The sequence below is a fragment of the Vicugna pacos genome, chromosome 29 (assembly GCF_048564905.1).
Source record: "Vicugna pacos chromosome 29, VicPac4, whole genome shotgun sequence".
Taxonomy (NCBI): Eukaryota; Metazoa; Chordata; class Mammalia; order Artiodactyla; family Camelidae; genus Vicugna; species Vicugna pacos.
The window spans coordinates 17,770,168-17,793,881 of NC_133015.1; the positions used below are offsets into that span (position 1 = coordinate 17,770,168).

At 37.0% G+C, this 23,714-nt stretch overlaps 1 protein-coding gene across 2 annotated transcripts in view; it reads left to right on the forward strand.

Moving 5' to 3' along the window:
- Nucleotides 1-23,714, forward strand: part of PDE7A (phosphodiesterase 7A) — a 98,741-nt gene that overhangs the window by 46,060 nt on the left and 28,967 nt on the right. For both annotated transcript variants that reach the window (XM_072951895.1, XM_072951896.1), the window contains 2 exons: nt 10,420-10,480; nt 13,620-13,703. In XM_072951895.1, the coding sequence (XP_072807996.1) occupies nt 10,420-10,480; nt 13,620-13,703 (145 nt within the window). The remainder of the gene's footprint in view (nt 1-10,419; nt 10,481-13,619; nt 13,704-23,714) is intronic.

Consider the following 23,714-nt stretch of genomic DNA (forward strand, 5'->3'; position numbering starts at 1 on the left):
ATTATGTTCACACCATTAAGAAAGGTAAATGTAGTGTTTTAAGGAAAAACTGCATTGCCTGAGATTTTTGTCAGATTTGAGTGATGTAAATGTGTCATCAGCAATAAAGAAACTATGCTTTTAGGTATAAACTCACCAGCTATTACTATTCAAATAGGACATTTTGTGATCTGGGAGGACTGTGTCTTGATTACCGCTGTATTTGTGTCAGACATATAGTAGAAATTTAAGAGGACGCTGGGGGATCCCATATTAGGGAGCCAACCTGTTCACTGGTATGAAAAGAGAAAGCCAAGACCTTCGCCTCCCAGGGATCAGAAAAGGTTCTCAGGGCACTGGGCAAACACAGCACAAGGTCCCTCATGGGCCATGTGATTTCAGTTAAGCCCAGAGCTGGAGTGAAACTGGATTGGTTAGGTCATTTATCATTCTTTGGTCTTAATTATTTCGTTTGGATTTGGCTAAAATTTATTGCAAGCCTGCTATGAGCCAGGTGTTCGTTTACAGATGTTATTTAATGCCTGTGAAGGGAGGAAAGGAAGGCCCACACAGGTGGTGACTTACCCAGGGTCACTCAGCTCTTGGCAGTTCAGCTGGAACATAAACCCAGGCTCTTGATTCCAAACCCAGTAGAGTTTTGTGATGATAGAAATAATCTCGACAGAAGCTCATTTTAAGTGAGTGAACTTTGGGTACTGACTTTCCTACTTTTTTCCCTTCTGTGTCTCACTTCTGATTCTTTCCCTCTTCCCTTGTCCAGTCCTTCTCGTTTAGAAGAAAAGCAAGTACAGATTCTTGACCTTACCATTAACCAAAAAGACATCTAAAAATATTTAACTGTTGTACCAAAAATAGCAGTATCGTATTTGCATGTCAGAACTTGACTTTTTGAGCAACTGATTGGCAGGAGACTGTGAGGATGAGAAGTATTTCTGGGCTGAGCATCAAGGTGTGGGCTAATTTGGAGTGTGTAACCCAGGCTAGCATGACAGATAATGAATCATGACCACCAGCAGTTCTCTGGAGGATGGAGCTGATGTACACTCGCTGCTCTGTCCTGTTCCTGGGAATCCTTGGGAGTTTGCTGGAACCCAGAGAGTAATCCAAAACCCTGACAACCTCAACCTCATGTCACACCTAGTTTCATGACAAACTAAAAAAGTTATCTCCGTTTGCGCAGGGCTTGGCATTACAGCTTGTTAGTTCAGTAGGAAGTAGAGATGCCATGTGAGGTCTAGTGGGAAATGAACAGCCATGTGTTTAATGTATAGTTTGAATTTAGAAAAATTTTGATTTGGACCTGAAAATTGAATTTATGCCTCATTTTGACAGGTCTGCAATTAACTATTCTTTTAAGTAAACTCTTTGTATTGAGACTGGATAATGAAAACAGCATTGGTATTTGAACTGTTGGGGCTGTTTTCACGTATTTTAAAACTGTCATGTGGGTACCGTCATGAGGCAGGTGACTTTGTCTCTCTATGACGCAGTCCTGTCTCCTCTTGAGTGTTTCCCAGCTGGCCCTCTCTTCCTCCCCACCCCCCAGCCTCCCCTGCCATCCTCTCTCTCCTGGATCTCCGCAGTGGCCTCCCAGCTGCCCTCTTGCACTCCGCCTCCTCTGCTCTTCCTGTATCTTCTCACCGCGCTTGGTTTGTCTGCGCCCCGGCCATCATGCTTTGTCGTGACATGCAGATCATTCTTCCGATCCTCATGTTCCTGCTCTTTCATTTCAGCTCAGGGACATTTCAGGGCCCTGGGAAGAAGCCCCTTGCTTTTTCACCAGCTCAGAACCAGGCTTTGTTGGCGGTTCCTGTCTCAGATCCATTTTACTTGTTACAGTTGCAGTTTTGTATTTACTTGCAGACTTTGATTAATGTAGACTCTGACTAAACTAAGCTTTGGAGGGCAGGAGCCGTTTCTAGTTTTATAAGGTTATGCTCCTGGCATCTAGCACAGGGCCTGGTACATAGTTCCACTTTAATGAGTATTTGCTGAATGCTTGCACGAAAGTTTCCTGAAGGGCTGTGCCTCTGCCGGCTGCTGTGAGAGATGGTGAAGATGGATGAGTATGGGCCCACTTGGCTATCACAGAGCTCGCTCACAGCCAAGAGAAGAACTAGACATGGAACAGAAACATTTAAGTCGAGTTGCAAATCAGGGCTTGAAAATGCATGGTTGGACAGGCCTTTGTCAATAACTCCGAAGTTAGTGAATTATAATGTTAAACAGCACAATGTCTGGAAAGCCTCTAGCATTCATAAAGCAATTCTACTCTAAAGGAAATAAAAAGTTGAACAAATTCAGTATTAAACATTGAAAAGATGGAATAAAACGCATTCATATTTTTAAATGCCAGGGTGTTCCACCTGTGAAGCTGGTCTGCGTGGAAGAAACGAGGAAATTTTTAGTACTGCCAAACATTTCTTGAAAGTCTCTAGTCTTAAGGTTGTGGATGTGCTTGGGGCTGGCCTGAGACCTCGTTCGTCTCCATTTGGTGAGACTGTTAGGTCAGCACTTGCTGAGATTTTTCCTCTACTCTCCCAAAGGTCCTGCCCCTCTCCTGCCCCAGCCCTGGGCTGTGGCACTGAACACGGGCCGGGGTGGAAGGCTGGCTGGCAGCGCCTTCCCACAAGAGTCAGGTGATCCTTGTTTGAAGGCAGCTGTGTGAGGTTCCAGGCAGGCAGTGTCCCCTCTCCTCTGCCTCGGGACAGCTGGTTATTGTCAGACTCCTAACAAATCTTCCTTGCTCGTTGCTCGCTAGAGGGGAGGGAGATTATGCAGCGGGCTTTCCATTAATCCAATGGGAATTACATTGATCTGGTGTCTGGCCTTGGTTCTCATCAAGTGGATCGCCTCAAAGGTAGGCCATCTTTATTTTTAGGGTCATGACGTTAATCTTTAGTTTGTATATTTGGTAGGAGTGAAGTTGCTAGTTGAGTTTCTTCTCCTTTTGCTTCAATTTTTATTTCCTTGATTAAAAGAGCTATGTGTTTTACCTGTCAGTTGAAAAGCTTAAGAGAATACTGCATGTAGTTTTTATTTCTTCTCTCGCCTTATTCCTCTTTAAGGGCTTCTTATGGTGTCATTCCTTGGTGTCATAGTAGCTTTCCTCAGTAGCATTCCTTTAAAGAAGATTTTATGATTAAAGAAGTTCAACTTTCAAGATTGTAAAATTATTAATGTAGACTGTTGGTGTACAGATTTTAAACATTCTCTTCTGGAGGTATAGAATTTACTGTTGCTTATCAAAGTATAATTATTGAGGATTTCTACACAATTATAAATAATTTAAAAACTAAATACCACCCTCTGTCATGTTCTTAAGGTCTTGCTGCAACTGAAATGTTTTCATAACTTATATTGAATAAGAAAGTAAGATTATTATATGTCTTGTTTTTTAATTTGGATTCCAAATATTGGACTTAAGAAATGCTTGATAGAATGCTTGCCGTCTGCCATCTGGATGAGAGTCTAAAGTAGGAAATACTTAAGATTATACTACTTGAACTTATTTTTTTCTGTACTTGTGTAAAAATGATTGTATCTTCCATCCACTGTGCAGCTTTTTTCTTCCTGTATTAAGACATTGAGAAGTATCAGTGTTAACATAAAATGGATAAGAGCATCACTATTTGCTAAGCAACACAAAAGCTCCTGTAAAGTTAATTTCCTTTTCAAATGAGGTTTTTAATCCCCGATAATGTAATTTTTCTGATTTAACCATATTGTTTTAAGCATGATTGTCTCTTACTTGACGCAGTCCTGCTTCCCTAGTGAATATGATTGAAGAAATCTCTTAAAGAAAAACAATGTACTCAAATTTCAAAAAATCCTGTGTTTTATAAGTTAAGAGTTAATTTTGTTGTACTGACACCTATTTACTCATTGTTTTTAAAGGATTAGCTTTTCCAAGTTATTGAATGAAGGTCAAGTTAATATTAATAATGCATTAGTTGAATTGTGGATGTTTTTACAGACTTTTTTTTTATCACCACCAAAAATTTTAAATGCAATTTTAAACAAAAAGAGTGCTGATATTTTAAACTTGTGATTTTTTTAAAAAGTATGTTGTTTGATACATAAGGGTGAGGCAGTACTTGGGTAGGCTCTGAAATGTGCGTTTTCCAGCCAAAAGTTCATTTAACTGGAAAACTGCTTTCAGAATTGTGGGCTTCATCTTTTGTAGTATGTTACTATTTTTTGGTAGTGTTACCCAAAAATCTATTTAGCGCTACTGTGTTTAAGGCCTGTGACCATCAGTTTACTAGTCTGCAAAACAGGGCCAATAAAATCTACCTCATAGAGGTTTTGTGCGGATTAAATGAGATTTTGTACGACAGTGCCTGGAAGATTTTTTGGCACGGAGTAGGACCTCAGCAAGTTGTTGCTATGTGGTTACTTCACCATGTAGGGAAATACACCCGCTTTTGCACAGGAGATCATTTTAGTGGAAACTTGAACAAAATGAAAACAATAGCACTTAAAATATCTTTGCTCAGTTTTAAAATGTGTCTTTGAAAGTTATGTGTTAACTAATATTGAGAACAGTTTTTATGCCTTTTATCATTTACCTTGTAAGTCAGACTTTTTGTGGAAGAGTGAGTTGCCCTGATTTGAGGTGAGGGTCTCACGGTGGCACTTGGATCTCCTGTCCGCGTGGCAGTGGGCCCTTTGGAACCTTACAGTTTAACTTGTTTATGCTGCGCTGTCAGTTTTTGATTAGCTCAGCCTCGCCCGTGTTTTGACCTATGCTAGTTTGCTTTACAAGCTGTTCCCAGGATGGCTAAATTGGAAGAGTCACGAGTAGGAGCTTCTCAGTTATTTCCATTCACTGGAAAGGTGAGGGCGGAGTGGGGAGGATAGCTCAGAGTGTTTCATGACGGACAGCGTGACAAGGGATTGTAAGTAATTTTGCCCTGTTGTCTTTATTAAAAATAGAATTTTGCTGGTATATAGCTTTTAAAACGATAACATTTAAAAAATACATGTTAAGTCTGTGCTACAGCCTTGGTGTGTAAAGGCACATATAATTATTTTTCAAAATATGGTGCACACTACCATATATAAAATAGATAAACAACAAGGATTTACTGTGTGACATAGAGAACTATATATTCAATATCTTATATAATAAATTATAATGGAAGATATAGATATATACATATATATGTATAACCAAATCACTTTGCTGTACACCTGAAACACACAAAATTCTAAATTAACTATACATCAATTAAAAAATAAAAATATCATTTTCATTCTAACATGGAAACAAAATTTTTATTGTTATAATTCATAATTTACAGTGTATTTTTCTGAAATGAGTTACTTCAGATTATTCAACCTAGACAGCTCAGTGAGACAGTTCAGTCATGTTCATTTTAGTCTTGATCTGTGAGGCCGTAAATGAGTGAATTACCACTCAGGATGCATTTGTTGATGGGTTTGGATATATATTTTTCAAAGTCCATTGTTAAAAAAATTTTTTTTGTTTCATTTGGATTTATTCCATTAGAGTTAAATTTTGTCTAAATGATAGCATTTAAGCTAAATATTTGTGGACCAGACTTACTTAAATTAGTAATGAATAGAATAACTTGAATATTTTTGCACAACCCTAAATAATTTGTTAATACATGTTTAAAATTAAATACTGCCCTTTTGCCAAGTTTTTATTATGATTAACTAAATACAGACCCTATTATTTTAATATCTAAGTTTGTGCCTCTGCAGATAAATTTACGGTGATTACCTTAAAATAAATTCAGTATGTAATGGTTATAATCTAGATTATGTTCATTACCCAGTTTTTGATTTGTACTGTTTTATTTAACAAAGAACTGATATTAGTCAATCTTTCTTAATCCTTAAGGTGATAAATGAGAGTGTACCTTTCTGATTAGTGGCTGTTTTGGTAAATAACCCCTCCTACATTGAAAAGAAGACATCCCCTCTCCTAAAGAGGACTATTAGGACAACAGGCTAAAATTTATTTCAACAAGCTGTTTACCCAGATTGTGATTGGTTGACAGGTATTGACCATGATAAGCCATTACATAATCATATCTATGATCTCATGAATATGATTTGGCTGATAGAAATATTTATTTCCACATATGTGCTCTCCAGGCTACCAGGTTTTCCTCTAATACAGTATTTTAAGGGAAGGCTTGTAATCTAATAAGCTAGATATCTTGGGGGGTGGGGATGGGACAGCAGGTGTGAGTGGTGCCTTTTAATACCAAGTGATTACAGTGGCTGTTTGCTGCAGAATAAGTAGTTTACCATGAAACACTACAGGAGGCTTAGGGAATTCTGTTGGTGGAAGACACTTTAACTTTATTAAGCATGATGCTGCCAGGAGTATATTCTGTATACTTTAGTCCCTTGGGATTTGAAATCATCCATTTCTTTGCAGATTTCTTTGTAGTAGATTCTTGCTCTGCTTTTTAAGTTTAGTTGATATATTTTGTGAATGTATAATAACTACACATGCTATAAAATTCCAAAGATACTCATTGAAAAGTCCTCCTCCTGCCCCTGTGTTCCTCAGCCTCCTTGGAGGCAACCAGTGTTGAAATTTAGGATTTTATTTTTGCTTGAAACTTGTGTTCCTTTTATATTTCATAATCTGTTGGGGCTTTTTCTTTGTTTGTTTAAGGATACATGAAATCCGGAACCCTCCTACACTGTTGGTGGGAATGTAGTTTGGTGCAGCCGTTATGGAAAACAGTATGGAGATTCCTCAAAAGACTGAAATAGACTTACCATATGATCCAGCAGTCCCTATCCTGGGCACATATCCAGAAGGAACCTCATTTTAAAAATATATCTGTACCCCAAAGTTCATAGCAGCACTGTTTACAAGAGCCAAGACATGGAAACAACCTAAATGTCCATCAACAGATGACGGGATAAAGAAGTTGTGGTATATTTATATAATGAAATACTACTCAGCCATAAAAAATAATAAAATCATGCCATTTGCAGCAGCATGGATGGACCTGGAGATTGTCATTCTAAGTGAAGTAAGCCAGAAAGAGAAAGAGAAATACCGTATGGTACCACTTATATGTGGAATCTAAGAAAAGAGAAACAGACTTATTTACAAAACAGAAACAGACTCACAGACATAGAAAACACTTACAGTTACTGAGGGGAAGGGGGTGGGAAGGGATAAATTGGGAATTCAAGATTTGCAGATACTAATATATATAAAATAGATAAACAACAAATTCATACTGTATAGCACAGGGAACTGTATTCAGTATCTTATAGTAACCTATGGTGGAAAAGAATATGGAAACAAATACATGTTTAAAAAAAGGATACATGAAATTGTATAGGAGTTTGATGTTTTTCTTACATGATAAGCATTATGGAGATAATAATGATTTGAGGAGTTCTGCATACTAAATCTAAATGAGGGCTTTAAACACAGTAAATTTTCTTTATAATAATAGTACAAAACATGACTTTTTCCTTGAGATTTCTAGGTGTATGTTGAGGAGTTGTAAATCTCATGCCAGAGTTTTGTGAGGAAACAAGATCATCAATCTGATATGTAAAAGTGCCACTTGTTGTTTTAATATGTATTTCTTTTGTTAATGAACTCTAGCGTATTTTTTGTATTTATTAGTTTGATTTCTTTTCCTGTGAATAGTGTTTATGTCCTACCTGTTTTTCTACACCATTGTTCATCATTTTCTAATTGTTTTGTGAAGCGCTTCTTTTTTTTTTTCACTCATTTTTAGCTGTAGTAGGGAAAAATGAGCTCTTCCTCATATCTGTTAAACTCATTTTCTTGGTTTGACGTTTGTCTATATTTATGATATATTTTGCCATACATAATTTAACTTTTTTGTGGCCAAATTGAGTTGTTTTTCATGACTTCTGAATTTTTTAGAACAGTTTAGAAAGGCCTTTCCTATAAACATTTTTTAATACAGTCATGCTTTCTAATGTTTTCATGCTTTAATTTTTTACAGTAAAATTTTTGTTCCATGTGTGATTTATTTTGAAGTAGGACGATAATAATACAGCTCTACGTTTTTCCAGATAGCAACCACTTAACATAACATATTTAGTTAAATAAAAATAAATCCCCACAGATTTAAAATCCTGTATTTATCGTATACAAAATTACTGTATATTCTTGGATTTGATTCTAAATTCTTTATAGACTATTTATCTATTTCTTTGTAGTGTCAGTCTACTTTATTAACATAGCTCAAGGCACTAGTTCTCTTTTTTATTTTTTAAGAACTTGCTTGCCTGCTTATTCAACTAATAATCCCTTTCTTTGTGCTAGGCACTACTCTGAATGTTGGGATTTATTCTAGATCTGGGGATGCAGCATTGTATGAAGTCCCTGCCCCCACAGAGGTTATATTCTAATAAGACATTTGGTTAATTTTATCTTCTGGATTTTTTTGTCTTGTTGTTGTTGTGATCTATATAGCTGATTTACAGTGTTGTGTATTAGTTCGTCTTTTTATCAGTTCTGTTACTCATTTATTTATCAGCTTAATTTGTTAATTATTATTCATTAATTACAGTAAATGCACTCAGTCATTTATTTAACAAATACTTATTTAAAATCTACTAAATAATTGCTGCTGTTTAAGGGACCAAGAGTGCAGCGGTGAGTAAGCCAAACATGGTTCCTGCTCTTGTGGAGCTTTTGTTTTAGAACAAGCAAACAAGAGGACATCAGCTGTGTGCCGTGCAGAGCACATGTGTACAGGGTAGGGAGCAATGGAGGAGGCTGCGTCTCAGGTGACTTTAGGTCTGGTAGCCTGGGAATGCCTCCCTGAAGAGACGAGATTTCATCTGGAACCTGAGAGATAAGGAGACAGCGATGCAGTGACCCTGGACAGGGGAGCAAGTGTAAAGGCTGCATGTTTGGCATAATTGAGGAGAGGCAAGGAGGCCAGGGTGGCTGGTCTTCACGGTGAGAAGAGGTCAGTAGAACCTGAGTCCTAAGGGTTAGGCAGATCACTGAGGGCTTGGTGTGTGGGCTTTACTCCAGGCATAGGGGCCATGGGAAGATTTTGAGTAGTAGCTGAAATGTTCTGTTCACTCTTGCGTCTGTGAAGAGTGGACTGGGAGCCAAGAGAGGCAGCAGGAGAACCAGTCAGCAGCCCATTGTAGGAGTGCAGGCGAGAGATGCTATTCTCTGAGACAGAATGAAGACGTGGAGATGGAGGATGAGAGATGAGTGTGGAGGTAGAGTTGGCAGAACATGTTGAGGGTATTTTAGCTTGTACAAAGTTTTGTTTGTTTTAGAAATATATTTTAAATATTTGCAATACTTGTTATTTCTCATAATAGCTTTATTGAGATATAATTCATATACCACACAATTTGCCCATTTAAAGGGTACAATGCAGTGATTTTTGGTGTATTCACAGAGTTGTGCGATGATTATCACCATTAATTTGCGAACGTTTTTTCCTCGCTGTGGATAAAAACCCGGTACCCATCAGCACGCACTCTCCATTTCCCATCAACCCTTCTAACTCTCAGCAGCCACCAGTCTGTTTTCTGTCTCTGTGGATTTGCCTATTTGGAATATTTCATATAAGTGGAACCATGTGTTATATGGTCCTTTGTGCCTGGCTCCTTCACTCAATGTGCTCTTCTCAAGGTTCAGCTGCAGTGTAGCATCTGTCAGCACTTCATTCCTTTTCATGTCTGAATACTACTGAATATTGAATACTGAGCTGCACTGTACGTCTACACCACATTTTATTTATACTTTCGTTGGTTGATGGACCTTTGGGTTGCTTCCAGTTGGGGCTGTTAAGAATAATGTTGCAAGATAGTTTTAATATCCGTTTATTTTTAGGCACAAAATGTATCTTTAAATCTGTTCTCTTTTGGTGGCACACAATTTTTTGTTTTCTAGATTCAGTGTCTTCTCTAATTTCTTCGAGTTCACTAATTACATTTTTTAAAATTCTCTTATTTTTTTCTAGCCTCTGGGCCATTTGGGTTTTTCACTTTCTTCCATTTATTTTTAGCTAATGGATTTCTACAAATGTCTCATGATTCTTGTTTGCTTACTCATTCAGATTTAAATGAAAGGAATAGTGAAGTAGTTGAACCATATCTCTTTGTCGAGTCTATCTAGCTCTTCAGGTCTCTCCCTGATATACTCTGACATTAAATTTCTACCCACTGCATGTCCCTCACTCTGTATCCACTTTAAAGGTAGTGCTTAATCATATTGTTTTATAATTTTTTGTCTTCCTTACACTAGAGACTTTGAGAGCAGATACATATTAATTTCATCTTGTATATCCAACTTCTCTTGCATGGTGCTTCACAAATAATGATAAATACATGTTTGTTGAATTGAATATTATAACACATTTAATTGTCATGCATTAAAATGTGTGTATGGTTTTTTTCTAGAGGCGGGGAGCTATTTCCTATGACAGCTCTGATCAGACTGCGTTGTACATTCGTATGCTAGGTAAGCATTATTTATTTTGTACCAATATGAGTTAATTTTGTTATCATCTACTGTTATTTCAGATTGAGACAACTTTTGTTAGGTAGCTTTTCGTCAGTGTTTGCAGCAGGAATGTTCTATTACTTTGCAGTGTAGAGTCTAGAAACCAAAATTAATGTGATGTGAATAAAGAGAGGCATTTTAGATTTATAGGTAATTGAGAAATCTCTGGCGTAATAACTATGACTGTCATTAGCACACAATTTTAGGTTGTATTCTGAATATTCTTCATAAGAAGTATCTTAAATTTGTGGAGTTCCTGAATACTGAACAGATGTCCATGGTAACATGGATACAGACAAGACCGTGACATACCTGTTCACATAGTCCTGTCGCTGGGTGTGCTTGTTCTCAGTTGGCTGACCAGAAGACCATTTGTCTCCTCCCTAGTCTTGGGTCTTAAATTTTTAATGTATTACTCAAGTCCATAGGGTAAAACGAATTTGTTATGTATGTATGTATGTGATTTTCTTCCTCTGTGCCTCTCTTTGCCAGAATTTCCTCCTCTTCCATGCACTCCTTGATCCCTTGTACTTTAATACATATTGTTAAAAATGTATTGTTAAAATTCCGATAGTCCCTTTTACTCATCCTTTCTTAGAGGATCTTCCATGACTACTTACTTTTGCTCATAATTCCGTACTCAGTTTCTGTGCTTTTGAGTCATCCTTATTCTTCGCCTACTTTGGGGATATTTTTCTTCTTGCCTGTTTCCCTAACTCCTTCTCTTACTCTTAAGCCTACATATTCTCCTTGCTCTTCTTGCTGTTTTTGCTCTTCTTCCCGTTTTCCTTCTTGAATTTACTCTGTGTATCTTACCTGCTTCAGCTCCGTTCTGCTCTAGCACATATTTTCCTCACAGGAATGTTCAGCCTTTTCTTTACTGTCCCTGTCCTGTTCTACAGACAAGTCAGTATTCTGCTCTCTTTAAAACAGAGCTTTAGACTCATTTTTTTTTTTGACTCTGTAGAATATCTCCACTTGGGTGTATTATGGGTACCCCTCATTTAACATATCTGTTAAAAGATTTGTGTTCCCCAAGTCTGTTCATTTTGCGTTCTTCTGCCATGTCAGAAAATGTAACTCCATTCTTCCGGTTGTCAGATCAGAAACCTTGGGATCATTCTTGACTCTCATTTATTACTTACTCTGTCTACTTCATCAACAAATCTTCTTGGCTTCTACCTTCAAAATATATCCAGAATTTCACCACCCCAATTCTGTTGCCATCCCTATCTAAACCACATTTACTTGGTTTTTATTGTTAGCTGTAGTCACATTGTTGCACATTAGATCTCCAGAACTTAACTTGCATAACTGAAACCTTGTACCTCTTGACCACCATCCCCCATATCACCATACCCTCCAACCCCAGCCATAGTGGGTGCCTCGCTTAATGCACTCACTCCTTGACTGGTCTTCCTGCATCTTCCTTTGTGTCTCCTTGATTCTAGTCTATCCAGCCAGAGTGAACCTTTCCAGACATACGTTAAATCAGTCTCACTCCTCTGTCTAGAATCTTCCGATAGTTTTCTATCTTAGAGTGATAGCCAGACCTATTATGAAGGTCCAACATGATGTGACTCTACACCTTCTCTGACCTCACCTCTTACCAGTTTCCCTCATTTATCTCATTCCAGCCATGCAGGCCTCGTTGCCTGTCCTTGAACATGCCAAGTATGCTCCCATCTCAGGGTATTTGTACTTGTTCTTCTTTGTGCCTGGAAGCCTCTTCCTCCAGATAGCCTTGTGGCTCACTGCCTGACTGCCTTCAGGTCTCTGCTCAAATGCCTCCTTTACACTGGGGTCTCCTGTGATGTCACTAACACGTCACTTCTCCCCTGCCCCTCCCTCCCTGTTTCTCTAACCTTGCTTTCGTTTCCTACAGGTTACTTACTGCCATCTTCCATAGAATGAACTTACTTACTTGTTTTGTTATCTGTCCCACTCCATGAAAGGATAGGCTACATGAAGGCCTTATGTGTTTTGCTCACTGCTGCGTTCCTGACATGTAGTGAGTGCTCAGTAAACATTTGGTGCAGAGTGAAAAAATCTCCACATGAGAGAAGTGGTTAATCATTGTGGGTTGGACTCAATGGTGGATGACATGCTCCTTGAAAGAAGAGTAAGCCGGAAAGCCTTCCAGGCAAACAGAATTGCCAGAGCAAGGCTGAAGACTTAAAGGTTCTGAACTTGGAGGCTGTGGAAGTCTGGTGGGAAAGGTGCTGCCTTGGAGCCCACAGAGCTAGATTTAAATCCAGACTCATCTTTACGCTAGCTATGTGCCATTGGCATGCTTGTTAACGTCTCAGATGTCCTTTCTTGCATCTGTAAAATGGGGGTTAAGATTCCTGTCTCTCAGAGATGGTTAGAGAATTAAATAAAATAATGCCTGTAAGGCACAAAAAGGGTGCCTGGCCCGAGACTGCAGTGCTTGTGTTGCTGTATGGAGTAGATCTGAAAGTCATATGGATACATGGAGAAACAATACCGAGCTTACGACCACCAAAGTTTAAGACCCAACTAAAGACCTCGAGTATATCCACTGTCAATGAGAAAAGAGAAGCTGAATCAAATTAAACATTTCTGACAGCATCTTTAATTTTTAATCTTCCATACATTTAAAGAATTGTAAGCTGCTTGAGAATAATTAATATATTTTCAATTTCTTTATATCTCTTATAGTATAGTACTAGGCACAGAGTAGACACTTAGTAAATATTTGCTTTTTGCTGTGGCTTTTTTTAAAGTTTTGTGCTGAGACTTTTTTTTAATTCCATGTGAGTAATAAGATGTGAGGTTGGATTATCATATACTTGAGTCGTCTTTCAGAAGATGACTTTAAAATACAGATTTTAATTACTTAGGAGGTTAAAACCAAAACCAAAAACAAAAAACAAAAAACTCCTCATGTAGCCTTACAACTCAGTACCAAAAATTTGTAACCCTCCTCAAATAAATCAGCTCTTAACTCCTTAGTCCATGTATGTCATTAGTGGGCCTTTACTTTTGAGTATACCGCATAGACCTTTGTTGCATGTGAAAGCTTCTTCCCAATGGCAGCCTGCTAAACTTACATTTTTTTCCTGATTCTTTTCAGGAGATGTACGCGTAAGGAGTCGAGCAGGATTTGAATCAGAAAGAAGAGGTTCTCACCCGTATATTGATTTTCGTATTTTTCATGGTAAGTGTTTGCAGACACAGTATTTCTCTTAAGACTTTCAGTAAACTTCAGATCTTCATAAAATTACATAATATTCCAAAGGAAGAAGAATATAAGAAAAAACTATATTATATGTAAAATGTTTTGAAAATACTGGGTCATAATAAATGATAGTTTATTTCTAAATAATGCTAGTAAGTATTTAAAGGCAGGTAGAACTGGAAATTATCAAAATAAGCTGAATATAGTATTTCTTCTTTCTAATTTAAATATGAGATTATTTTGATACATTTTTTCTTTTTTAAATATGTATTTTTAAAAAGTTGTCTTATTCTAAATGTTTTGTTTTCATTACTCTAGATAGAATGTTTTTGTGCAAATGACATTATATAAAGGTATTTCATAGTTAACTAGGTGCATCCTTTGGGTTTATTTTAAAATACACATAACCTTGAAAGATGCGTGTAGAATGCATATTTTGAAAACACTGGTTCTGACGCATAATGGATAGGATAGAAGGGAAAAAACAGAACTTCTAAAACTGTTGAATATTAAACATATTAAATCTGTTTTTGGAGGAGTTCCATTTTTGCTAATGTTGGATAAATTATCTGGATTAACACTTCAATTAAAAAATTAGAGAAACTGGACAAAATATAAAAGACATGTATTTGAGTGTATCAGAATGCTGTTAAGGCAGAAATAAACCTGCAAGTTCAGGCTACTTTTCCCCTTAGTGGGATCTGCTGATGCGGGAAAAAGTGGGTGAGAGGCTGAGCAGAGCTTTTGATGGACACTTGAGGCTAAAAAAACAAAAACAGATGGTTATAGCTCACCAAGGCTGGGGGATTGTCCTGATAAACCTCTGTGCTTAAGTTAGAGACCCAAAGGGCTATACCTTAGAAATAAATCCCAGCTTTAAAACATCTCAGTGAGCGGTTAGATTAAGGTGACCTGTGATGTTAGTGCTGCCAGAAGTAGTTGTTAATCGTCTTTGGAGGAAGGGGGCTATGTGACCAAAAATGAAGAAGAAAACAACAGGTAGCAGAAATATACACTGGGGATCCTAATAATTGCTTTGTTATACATGACCTTTAAAATACCCAAACATAATTATGTTGATAGGGGGAAAAAAAAGACAGAATTGAGAATCTGAGTAGAGAACTGAAAATTGTGGAAAAGAACTAAATGGAAATTCTAAACTGAAAAATACCATCCCTTAAATAAGAACTCATTGGAGATGGTTTTAACAGCAAATAAGTTCAAGATGAAGAGAGAATTGGTGGATTGGAATATAGGTCAGAAGAAAATATTTAGAACGAAACACTTGATGTAAAAGGTAGAAAATACAGAAAAGACACATGGAATATGTCCTAGTTATCTATTGGTCAGCCTGTACCTTTCAAGAATTGTGAAGGGTCTGAAATTTTACCTTGTAAGATAACGAATAAATCAGCCTGTTACTGTTTTATGGATATTAGCAGAAGATACTCTTGGGTCAGAGACAAAGGACTTTATTATTCATGGCACAGCAAGCAACATGAACATCATGTCAGTCCTTCTGGAACATAGCACTGGCAAGTAGAGGGATTTATGTGCACACTGTGAGCTTGCATCACATCTGAGAAACAATGAGCTGAGTGAATTAACCTCTTTTATAGTAATACTACTCTTTGTCCCAGAGAAAGAGATTGCTTACCCCTCAAGGCCTCTGGCTGCAAACACAGCCCTGAGAAATGGCCCAGGGAAAGACTGGTTAGGGCTTGGCATTCTTCACACATCCAGCAAAAATGTGCAGGGACACTAGAAGCCTTCCTGGAGGATTACCTTTCCCAGTAGGAACAAATGACCCGAAAACTTACTGGCATAAAACGACAACCTTTTTAATGCTCATTTTTCTGAAGGTTAGTAATTCAGTCAGGGTATATCAGATTTGATTTGTCTGTGGTCTGCAATGTCTTGATCTTCAGAGGGGATTGTTCAAACAGCTAGAGATACCTGGAGTAGCTCCACTGGGTCTGTATGTTTGGGGCCTTGGTTCTTCTCCACGTGTCATGTCTTGGGGCTGAAACATCCATGATGACTTCTGCACTCCTGTATCTGGTGCCAGGGCTGGGATGGCTGGAATTTCTGGAACTGGCCACCATTTCTCTTTCTCCATAAATGGCAGTCTCAGGGTAGTTGGACTTCTTACACAGTATCTGCTGCTTTTCCCCAGAGCAAGAGAGAGGAAGTGTGGCAGCTTCTCGTCTCTGACGATGTAGGTGGTACAACATCACATTTGCATATTCTGTTCGTCAGCTGTGCCACACAGCTTGCTCAGATTCATGCATGAAGGATATAGATCCCACTTGTCAAAGGGAGTATGGTTAAAAAAGTTTTAATCTTCTATCTTTAAACTGGAACAAAATGGTGTTGGGAAGGTGATTAGGGTTCGAGGAGAAAAGAGGGAGAATATAGCAGAAGCAATCTTTGAAAAGATAATGACTGAGGAATCTCTTAAGCTTGATTAAAGACATTAAGGTGCAGATTTAGGAAGCATTATGAATCTCAAGTACAGTTAACATTAAAGGAAAACTGTACCTAGATGTAATGTAGAATAATGAAAAGCCAAAATCAAAGAGAAAATACTTAAAAAGTAGTTCAGGAAAAAATTATTACCTTCAAAGGAGCATGTATAGGATTGCCGGAAACAGATTGTTTTATTTTCAATAGAAACCAAGAAGTTTCAAGACAAAGGAAAGGTAGCTTTGAAGTGATGGGGGGAAAAAATAACTATCAAGCTAAAATTTCATCCACAAACTCTTCCAGAGAATAAGAGAAAAAAGGACACACTTCACAACTTACTATGTAAGGCCAGCTATAATCTTGACATGAAGAGCTGGAAAGGACATAACAGAAGCAGGAAAATATAGTCACTCACTCCCTCATGTAGATGAAGCATCCTAAATAACATTATCAAATTAAATCTGTAATTTATAGGAATAATATATTTTGACCCAATTTATATTTTTTCCAGAAATGTAAGATTGGTTTAACATTTAAAAACCAGTTGTTATAATTCACCACTTCAATAGAGCACAAAAGAAAAGTCATGGATAGACCATTATGTACCAGAAAAGCATTTGATAAAATTCAGCATTCATGCTTTGCCTGAGCAAGCTAGGAATACAAAAAAAGGATTTCTACAGAACCTCCAGCAAACATTGTATTTAATGGTGCAGTATTAAAACTTTGTCTCTAAGATGAGAAATCCAGAATGTCATGTTCTACCTTTCCTTCTCAATATTGTTTTGGAGGTCCCTACCAGTACAATAATTTAAGAAAAAGAAATAAAAGATACAAGGATTGGAGAAGAAGTTAAAAAAGTGCCATTATTTATGGATGATGTGATTATATACTTAGAAAATTATTAAGTTTAGTAAGTGAGTTTAGCAGGTTTGCTGGGTACAAAGTCAATATGTAGTTGTATTTCTATAAAGCAGTATTGACAAAAGTTGAAATAATATATAGTTTAAATTTACATCAACAAGAGATCAAATATGTAGGGATAAATCTAACTAAAGATTGTGTGATTCTACATAGAAAACTGTAAGATATCACAGAGAAAATTAAAGGAAACCTGAATACATGGAAGTGTGTACAATTGTTCATGGATTGGAGGATTTAATAACGATGTCAGTTTTTCTTTCATTGACCTATAGGTTTAGTGAAATCACAAAAATCTCAGCAGTTTTTTTTTTAATCCTTTGGTGAAATATATAAGCTGATTTTAGAACTTAAATAAAAATTGAAAAAGTGAAAAATAGTCAAGACAATCGGGAAAAAGAAGAAAACATAGAGGTAACTCTTCTCAGATATATAGACTCATTATGAATTATAATAATTAAGCTAGAGTGATATTGGCTCAAGTACTACCAAACAGAATAATGAAACATTGTAAAGTCCAGAAACAGACTTACACATACTTGATTTGTGACAGATGTGGTAATGCAGTGGGGAAAAGATGATCTTTTAAATAAATAGTGCTAAATCAATTGGCTATCCATATGAGAAAAAAATCAGTCTTGATCCCTTATTTATACCATACATGAAAAAAATCAAATTCTGATGTATTAAGTTGGCCAAATTATGCTGTCAAGTCTGATAAGATGAGGAATGAGAAAGTGATTTAGCAGTGTAGAGGTGGCGGTAGAGGAAACCTGATAATCATCAAGAGAAAATTTAAGAGGAAGGAAAGGAATTAGATTTAATAAGTACAGACAACTCTGTTAGATATTTTTGCTGAAAAAAAAAAAGAGAGAGAGAGGCAGCTGGCAGGGGAAGTAGGATCACTGAAGCTAGAAATACCAAATCTAGAAAACAAAAAGACTGGCCACCTGGAAAATTTTTTGAATTCTGAAATAAATACTTCTTGGGTCAAAGAGGAAATGAAAACTAATTTTGCAGAGTATTGAAAAATTGATAATTAAAGATTACTTATGAAAGCTGTGAAATTCAGTTAAAGCAGTGCTTACAGGAAAATTCATAGCATTAAAAATACTTATATTAATAAATGAGAAAGAATGAAATAAGTGAATTAAGTAGTCAAACCCAAGAAGTTAGAAAAGGAGTAACAAAGTAGACCTAAGAAAAATGTGAAATCAATTAGTAAAGGTAAAAAACAAATTAATGAGTTAGAAAACTGAAATGTAAATAAAGTGAATAAGAGCTGATTCTAGTAAAATAGATAAACTGCTGGCGGTTGGTTAAATTTAATCAACAGATTAAATTGAACTAAGATGAATATTCAAAATACGAAATAAGGGAGGAACCTCACAGAAATACAGGAAATTAAAGAAAAATAGACAACTTTACTCAACTCTAAACATAGATTTGAACACCTGTATAATCCAGATAATTTTCTTGAAAATTATAATTTATCAAAACTGAATGCAGCAAAGATAGACAAACTAAACCTGTATTACTCAGAATGTGATCTGGGGTTCTCAGAACCCTTTTGGGGAAGTTCATGAAGTTAAAACTGTTTCCATAATAATACTAAGACATTATTTGCCTTTTTCATTCTCATCTCTCTCAAAGGTATAGTGGAACTTTCCAGAGATGTCATGATATATGTCTCCAGACATTAAAGAGATTTATAAAAATATAAAACAGTAACATTCTTCTGATTAGTTTTAATTTTTGATTAGGAAAATAGTTTTTTTTTAATATAGTGTTACTTACGTTAATATGGGTTTATTATGTGATTTTTAAAAAAGAGTTTTTAAAGAGTGATTTTAGGTTGAGAGCAAAACTGAGAGGAAGGTACAGAGATTTTGCACATACCTGCACCACACATGCATAGTAGCCTCCTCTGCTATCAGCGTCACTACCCAGTGTGGTACATTTGTTACAGTTGATGGACCTACAGTGACACATAGTCACCCAAAGTCCAGAGTTTACATTAGGAATCACTCTTGGTGTTGTGTGTTCTTTAGGTTTGGACACAGATATAATGGCATGTACCCACTCTTGTCGGGCCACACAGAGTCCGCAAGTGCATCCTGATCCCCTGGTGCGGGGCGTCTGTGGTGTGGTGTCTTAGAACAGCGGAGGCAGCTCAGCTCCTAGGGACGCAGCTCCTCTTCACGACCGCGTCGTGACAAATGTCTAAGACTCAGGGCTGTAGTTGGAAATTGTCACTGTAGAACTGATCCTGCAGTTAGTACAAAACAAGAACATCTCTCTAAGCCAAAATGGTAATATAATTTAGAGGGGCTTTTTAAATAGAGAAAAATGAGTCATTCTCTCCTACTGGTGTAGTAGGTCTGTTTATCACACAGCTCAGAATTCTGAAAAGAAAAAATTTTAATCTAGTAGGTTTTGTGAAATGTGATCTAATCAGGGAGTGAGCACGTGCTCCTGCTATGACTCAGACCTCCCCTGAGCCGTCTTCAGGCCGAGTCTGCAGACTTGGCAAAGGCGCTGCCTGTCAGCAGCTCTGTGGGGTGGGTGTAATCCTTCCCAGGGACTGAGCGTTTGACTTTAGTAATGTGCCCTCTCCTTTGTATGCAACTAAAACTGAGATACTATTTTTCACAATGACACAAAGATTTACATGCTGAAGTTAAAGTGGTTTCTAGGATGTTCTAATGACCAAATTCTGGATAGGTGTATTAAATTCACTGAAGCTAGAATTTTCTCTATGTGTAGCTCCTCAGCCCACCTTTTGTGCATCTCTTTGGTTTTACCTTAAACTCACTGTTAATTTCCCCTGTTGTGAAATTCTTGTGTCTTTCTGTTCTTTCATTGCTTACATCCAGTCTGCATTAAATCCTGTGTATTTTGTAACCAAAAATAGCTGTCATTCTCCTTTCTTCTCCTCTCTGTCCTCCTTCTCTCCTGTCCTGCCTGATTTAGAACTTCTGTCACCACTGACTGGGGTTATCCTGGCATTCTCTTAACCATTGTCTTTACTTGTAGGATTTCTGTCCTGTAATCTGAGCTCTACTCTGTACCCAGAGTAGGGTCTTTCTAAAGAAAAGGAGAGCTTAAAATATAGGGGAAAATGCATGTTAGCAGGTTAAAAACATACTATCAGCATGTTATAACTATCTATAATTTTGTATTTCTTCCGTGTGTTGTATCTGTGAGGTGCTGCTGAGGTTTGTTTAGGTGCTGGAATAGTTTTAACTTACTTCTGGATTATGATTTTCTCCATGTTTAACATAATTGTCTTTACTAAATTTACCTAGAAATTAGACATCAGCATTGAAATACTGAGCTTTTTTTAGAAAGACTTTTTATATGTATACAGTTTATTATAAGCAGTGTTCGGGCTTACCATATCAAGATGCGTTCTTCTCCAGCTATTTATCCAGTTAGGGAACAATTACAGGCCCCACCGTCAACAGGGAGGACCTCAGTCATGATTTTATTGTACAGCTGTCACAGGTGTTTTTCTGCCTTGAGCTTTTGTGGCTTGGATTGTCTTTTGTCATAAATCCTTATTCTTGTAACACCTATAAATGTATCTTCACAGTAGAATTTGCCCTTGGCATTATCATGCAGCAAGTTCTGACTTTGAGTCTTTCTAAAAGGGTATAAAGAGACAAAAGAAGAAAATTAGCTGAACACAGTAGCACGTTAGAGAAACAGTGTTCAACCTCGCTACTAAACAGACTCCTGTCAAATTTAGAAAATTAAGCAAACAGTCAGCTCAGGTGCTAGTAACAGAAGTCACAGACTTTCTAGAGGGCAGTTCAGCACTGTGCATCGAGAGTTTTAAACATTTTTATCTCTTTGATTTCAGCACTAGAAATGTGTGCAGAAGGAATAGTCATACACAAATGTTAACGTGTATGTGAATACATTCACGTTGCTCTTATTTATAGTAGAAATATATATTAAGTTGAGGTGTTATTCACCAAAGTATTTAAGGACGAAAGACTGGAATGCTTATAACCTACCCTCAAATATTCAGAAAAAGAATCATGTACACACCACACACATACACACACACACAGTGCAAATGGTAAAGCAGGTGAAAAAAATGTCAACAATGGCAAATCTGAGCAAAGGGCACTTGATAAAGGCTATTCCTTGTACTGTTAAGTTTTGCACCTTTTTGTATTTTATATTTGTGTTTTGAAATGATCTCCCAACAAAAACTTTTTAAAGTATGTTATTAAATTATGCATTTATTAAAAATCATGAATTTATAGTCAGAGTACATATTTGTTAATTAACCGGTATTATACCAGGTCTGTGATTATTTATAAAGAACTGAAAGAGTTCAAACTTTGGGAAGACGTTTTTAAACTAACCTGTATTCACGGTTACAGAGGGTGGACGGGTTTGGATGATCATGAGTCCTCTTTGCCGAGAAGTCTTTCCCAAAGGCCTGTAATAAATCTGAAGTCAGGGTTAGTCTGGTAACTTGTCGCACTGTTTTGCTTTAATCAATAAATTCTACTATTATAATTTTCAAGTTAAACCTTTCCCCAAATAATGGATGTATCATACAAAAGCTTTCATTCTTAACTAGATTTCTTTTTTGGTTGGTTGGTTGGTTTTTTTTCTGGTCTCTAATGCTGTAAGAGGATTGTTCATACTAACTTCTTTGTGAATTTATCAGGTGTTATTACCTTGGGTCTGTGGGATGAAAAGTCAAAAAATTTTCCCAGGTATCATCTCTCATGAAAGAGATTTTCTGAAGCGTTCTTTTGTTTGTGTTCTTATTACCTATCTTTTATATTATAGGACAAAAGATTATGTCATACATATTTACATAGTTTCATTTTGAGAAAGGAATTTTTCATGTAAGGAAGTCCTTGTTGACATTATTTTAGGATGACCAGAAACACTCCTTGGAGTATTGTTTCAAAGGAATTTTTTTCCCTCTGGGAAGGGTTCCATTTTGCAATTCAGATAGAACATACATATCACAATTATATGAGTGGGTTGTTTATTAAGAAATTTGGAAGATCTTAGCTCGTTGAAGATACTGCTGAAATTCTCAGGTGCTCCCATTAGTCAGAAATTTTTATTCAGCCTGAAAGCAGTTTTGAGATTGCTTATTGAATAGAAAGCAGTTTCTGGCTTACAGTTTTTAAAGTGTCATAAGTACTCCATAGGTATTCACAGTATGCTGATCATTAATTAGATAACAAGAAGCTAAGATTGATGCTTCTTATCTAGCCTCTTTGTCCCTTGCCTGTCCCCCAAAGCTGTACATGAAATCCTGTTGAGGGCTATAGGATTACTAGCAGATGAAGTAGCTAGCTCGTCTAAGTGTGCAATCATTTTATATACCTTTTTTTAAAAAGGGTTGGCCCACTTTTCTATAGGCAGGTGACTAGTTTCTGACAAATACTTAAATTGAAAATGTTAGCATTAACACTTCTTTGAGACCCACTGAAAAACTTCATCTTTCATCCCATTTTTAAAAGATCCCTACCCCTCAGACCTGCCCTATCTAGGAATTACTCCTACTAAGGTACAGATTTCTGGTCCTCCAGCACTTAATAAACTGATTTTTGATATTGTTCATTCAACTAATTTTAACCTGTATAGTCTCCCGACCTTATGTTGTGAAAATTCTAAGTTTGAGGCGTCTGATAACGTATGAGCAGTAAATACACAAACTGAGAGGCAAAGCTATTGGGGGAAGAGAAGGCTGCGGAGAGAGAAGTTGATTGGTTAGAGAGACTGGCATAGGTGTTCCGCTGACAGCAGAGTGGTTTGAACTGAAAGGTGTCACAGAGCTGTGTCTTCTGACACGGCTTCTTAGCTCCTGAGCATCACCCTTACTGTGACCGCGTCCCTCACCAAGATTTCTCAGATTCCTGCCTTCACTCAGCTCTTTATGGGGAGAGGACCAGAAGCCTCCGTCACGTCAGTTTCCTCCTTCTGTGTATGTTGGCTTTAGTAACCAGCTTTCCGTAGCCTGGATTAAGGGCCCCAGATGGTCCTACAAATATTTTTCTGTGTCCAACTGACCATATACCTGGTCTCTTGAAATACGATATTTTAACTCTGAAATTAGTTGGCCTTGATAAAATGAATTCCATGTTAACTTTTTGTCAAAATTCATCTCATTTGCTCTAAATTTATGTCCCTAAATTTAATAAATTATTCTTTTAGTTACACATTCTTTTTAGGTTATATGATAACAAATTATATCTTTAAACATAAAAGAATTATTATAATTCTACTCCACATGTGCACTTAGAAAGCCTGATGTGTTCCTTTGAAAGATTTTGGCATGATTATTAAATAGTAATGGAAGTTGCCAGCTTGACAGTTCCTTCTTTTCATGGAACTCACCAAAGCTCACTGACGTCATCCAGACTGGAAGCCATGGTCTCTCTGCCAGCGTCGGACAAGTTGTAATACAAGTAGAATGTTTTTTCGTGTCCATACAAATGGCAGTTTTCCGTTTTCTTTTACTTCTGACACATGGTAATGTTCCGTTCTGTGTGAATGTGTTTTGCCCATTATCCTGAGCTTTCTGTTCATTTTAGCACTTTATTCCACCCCATACTAGGG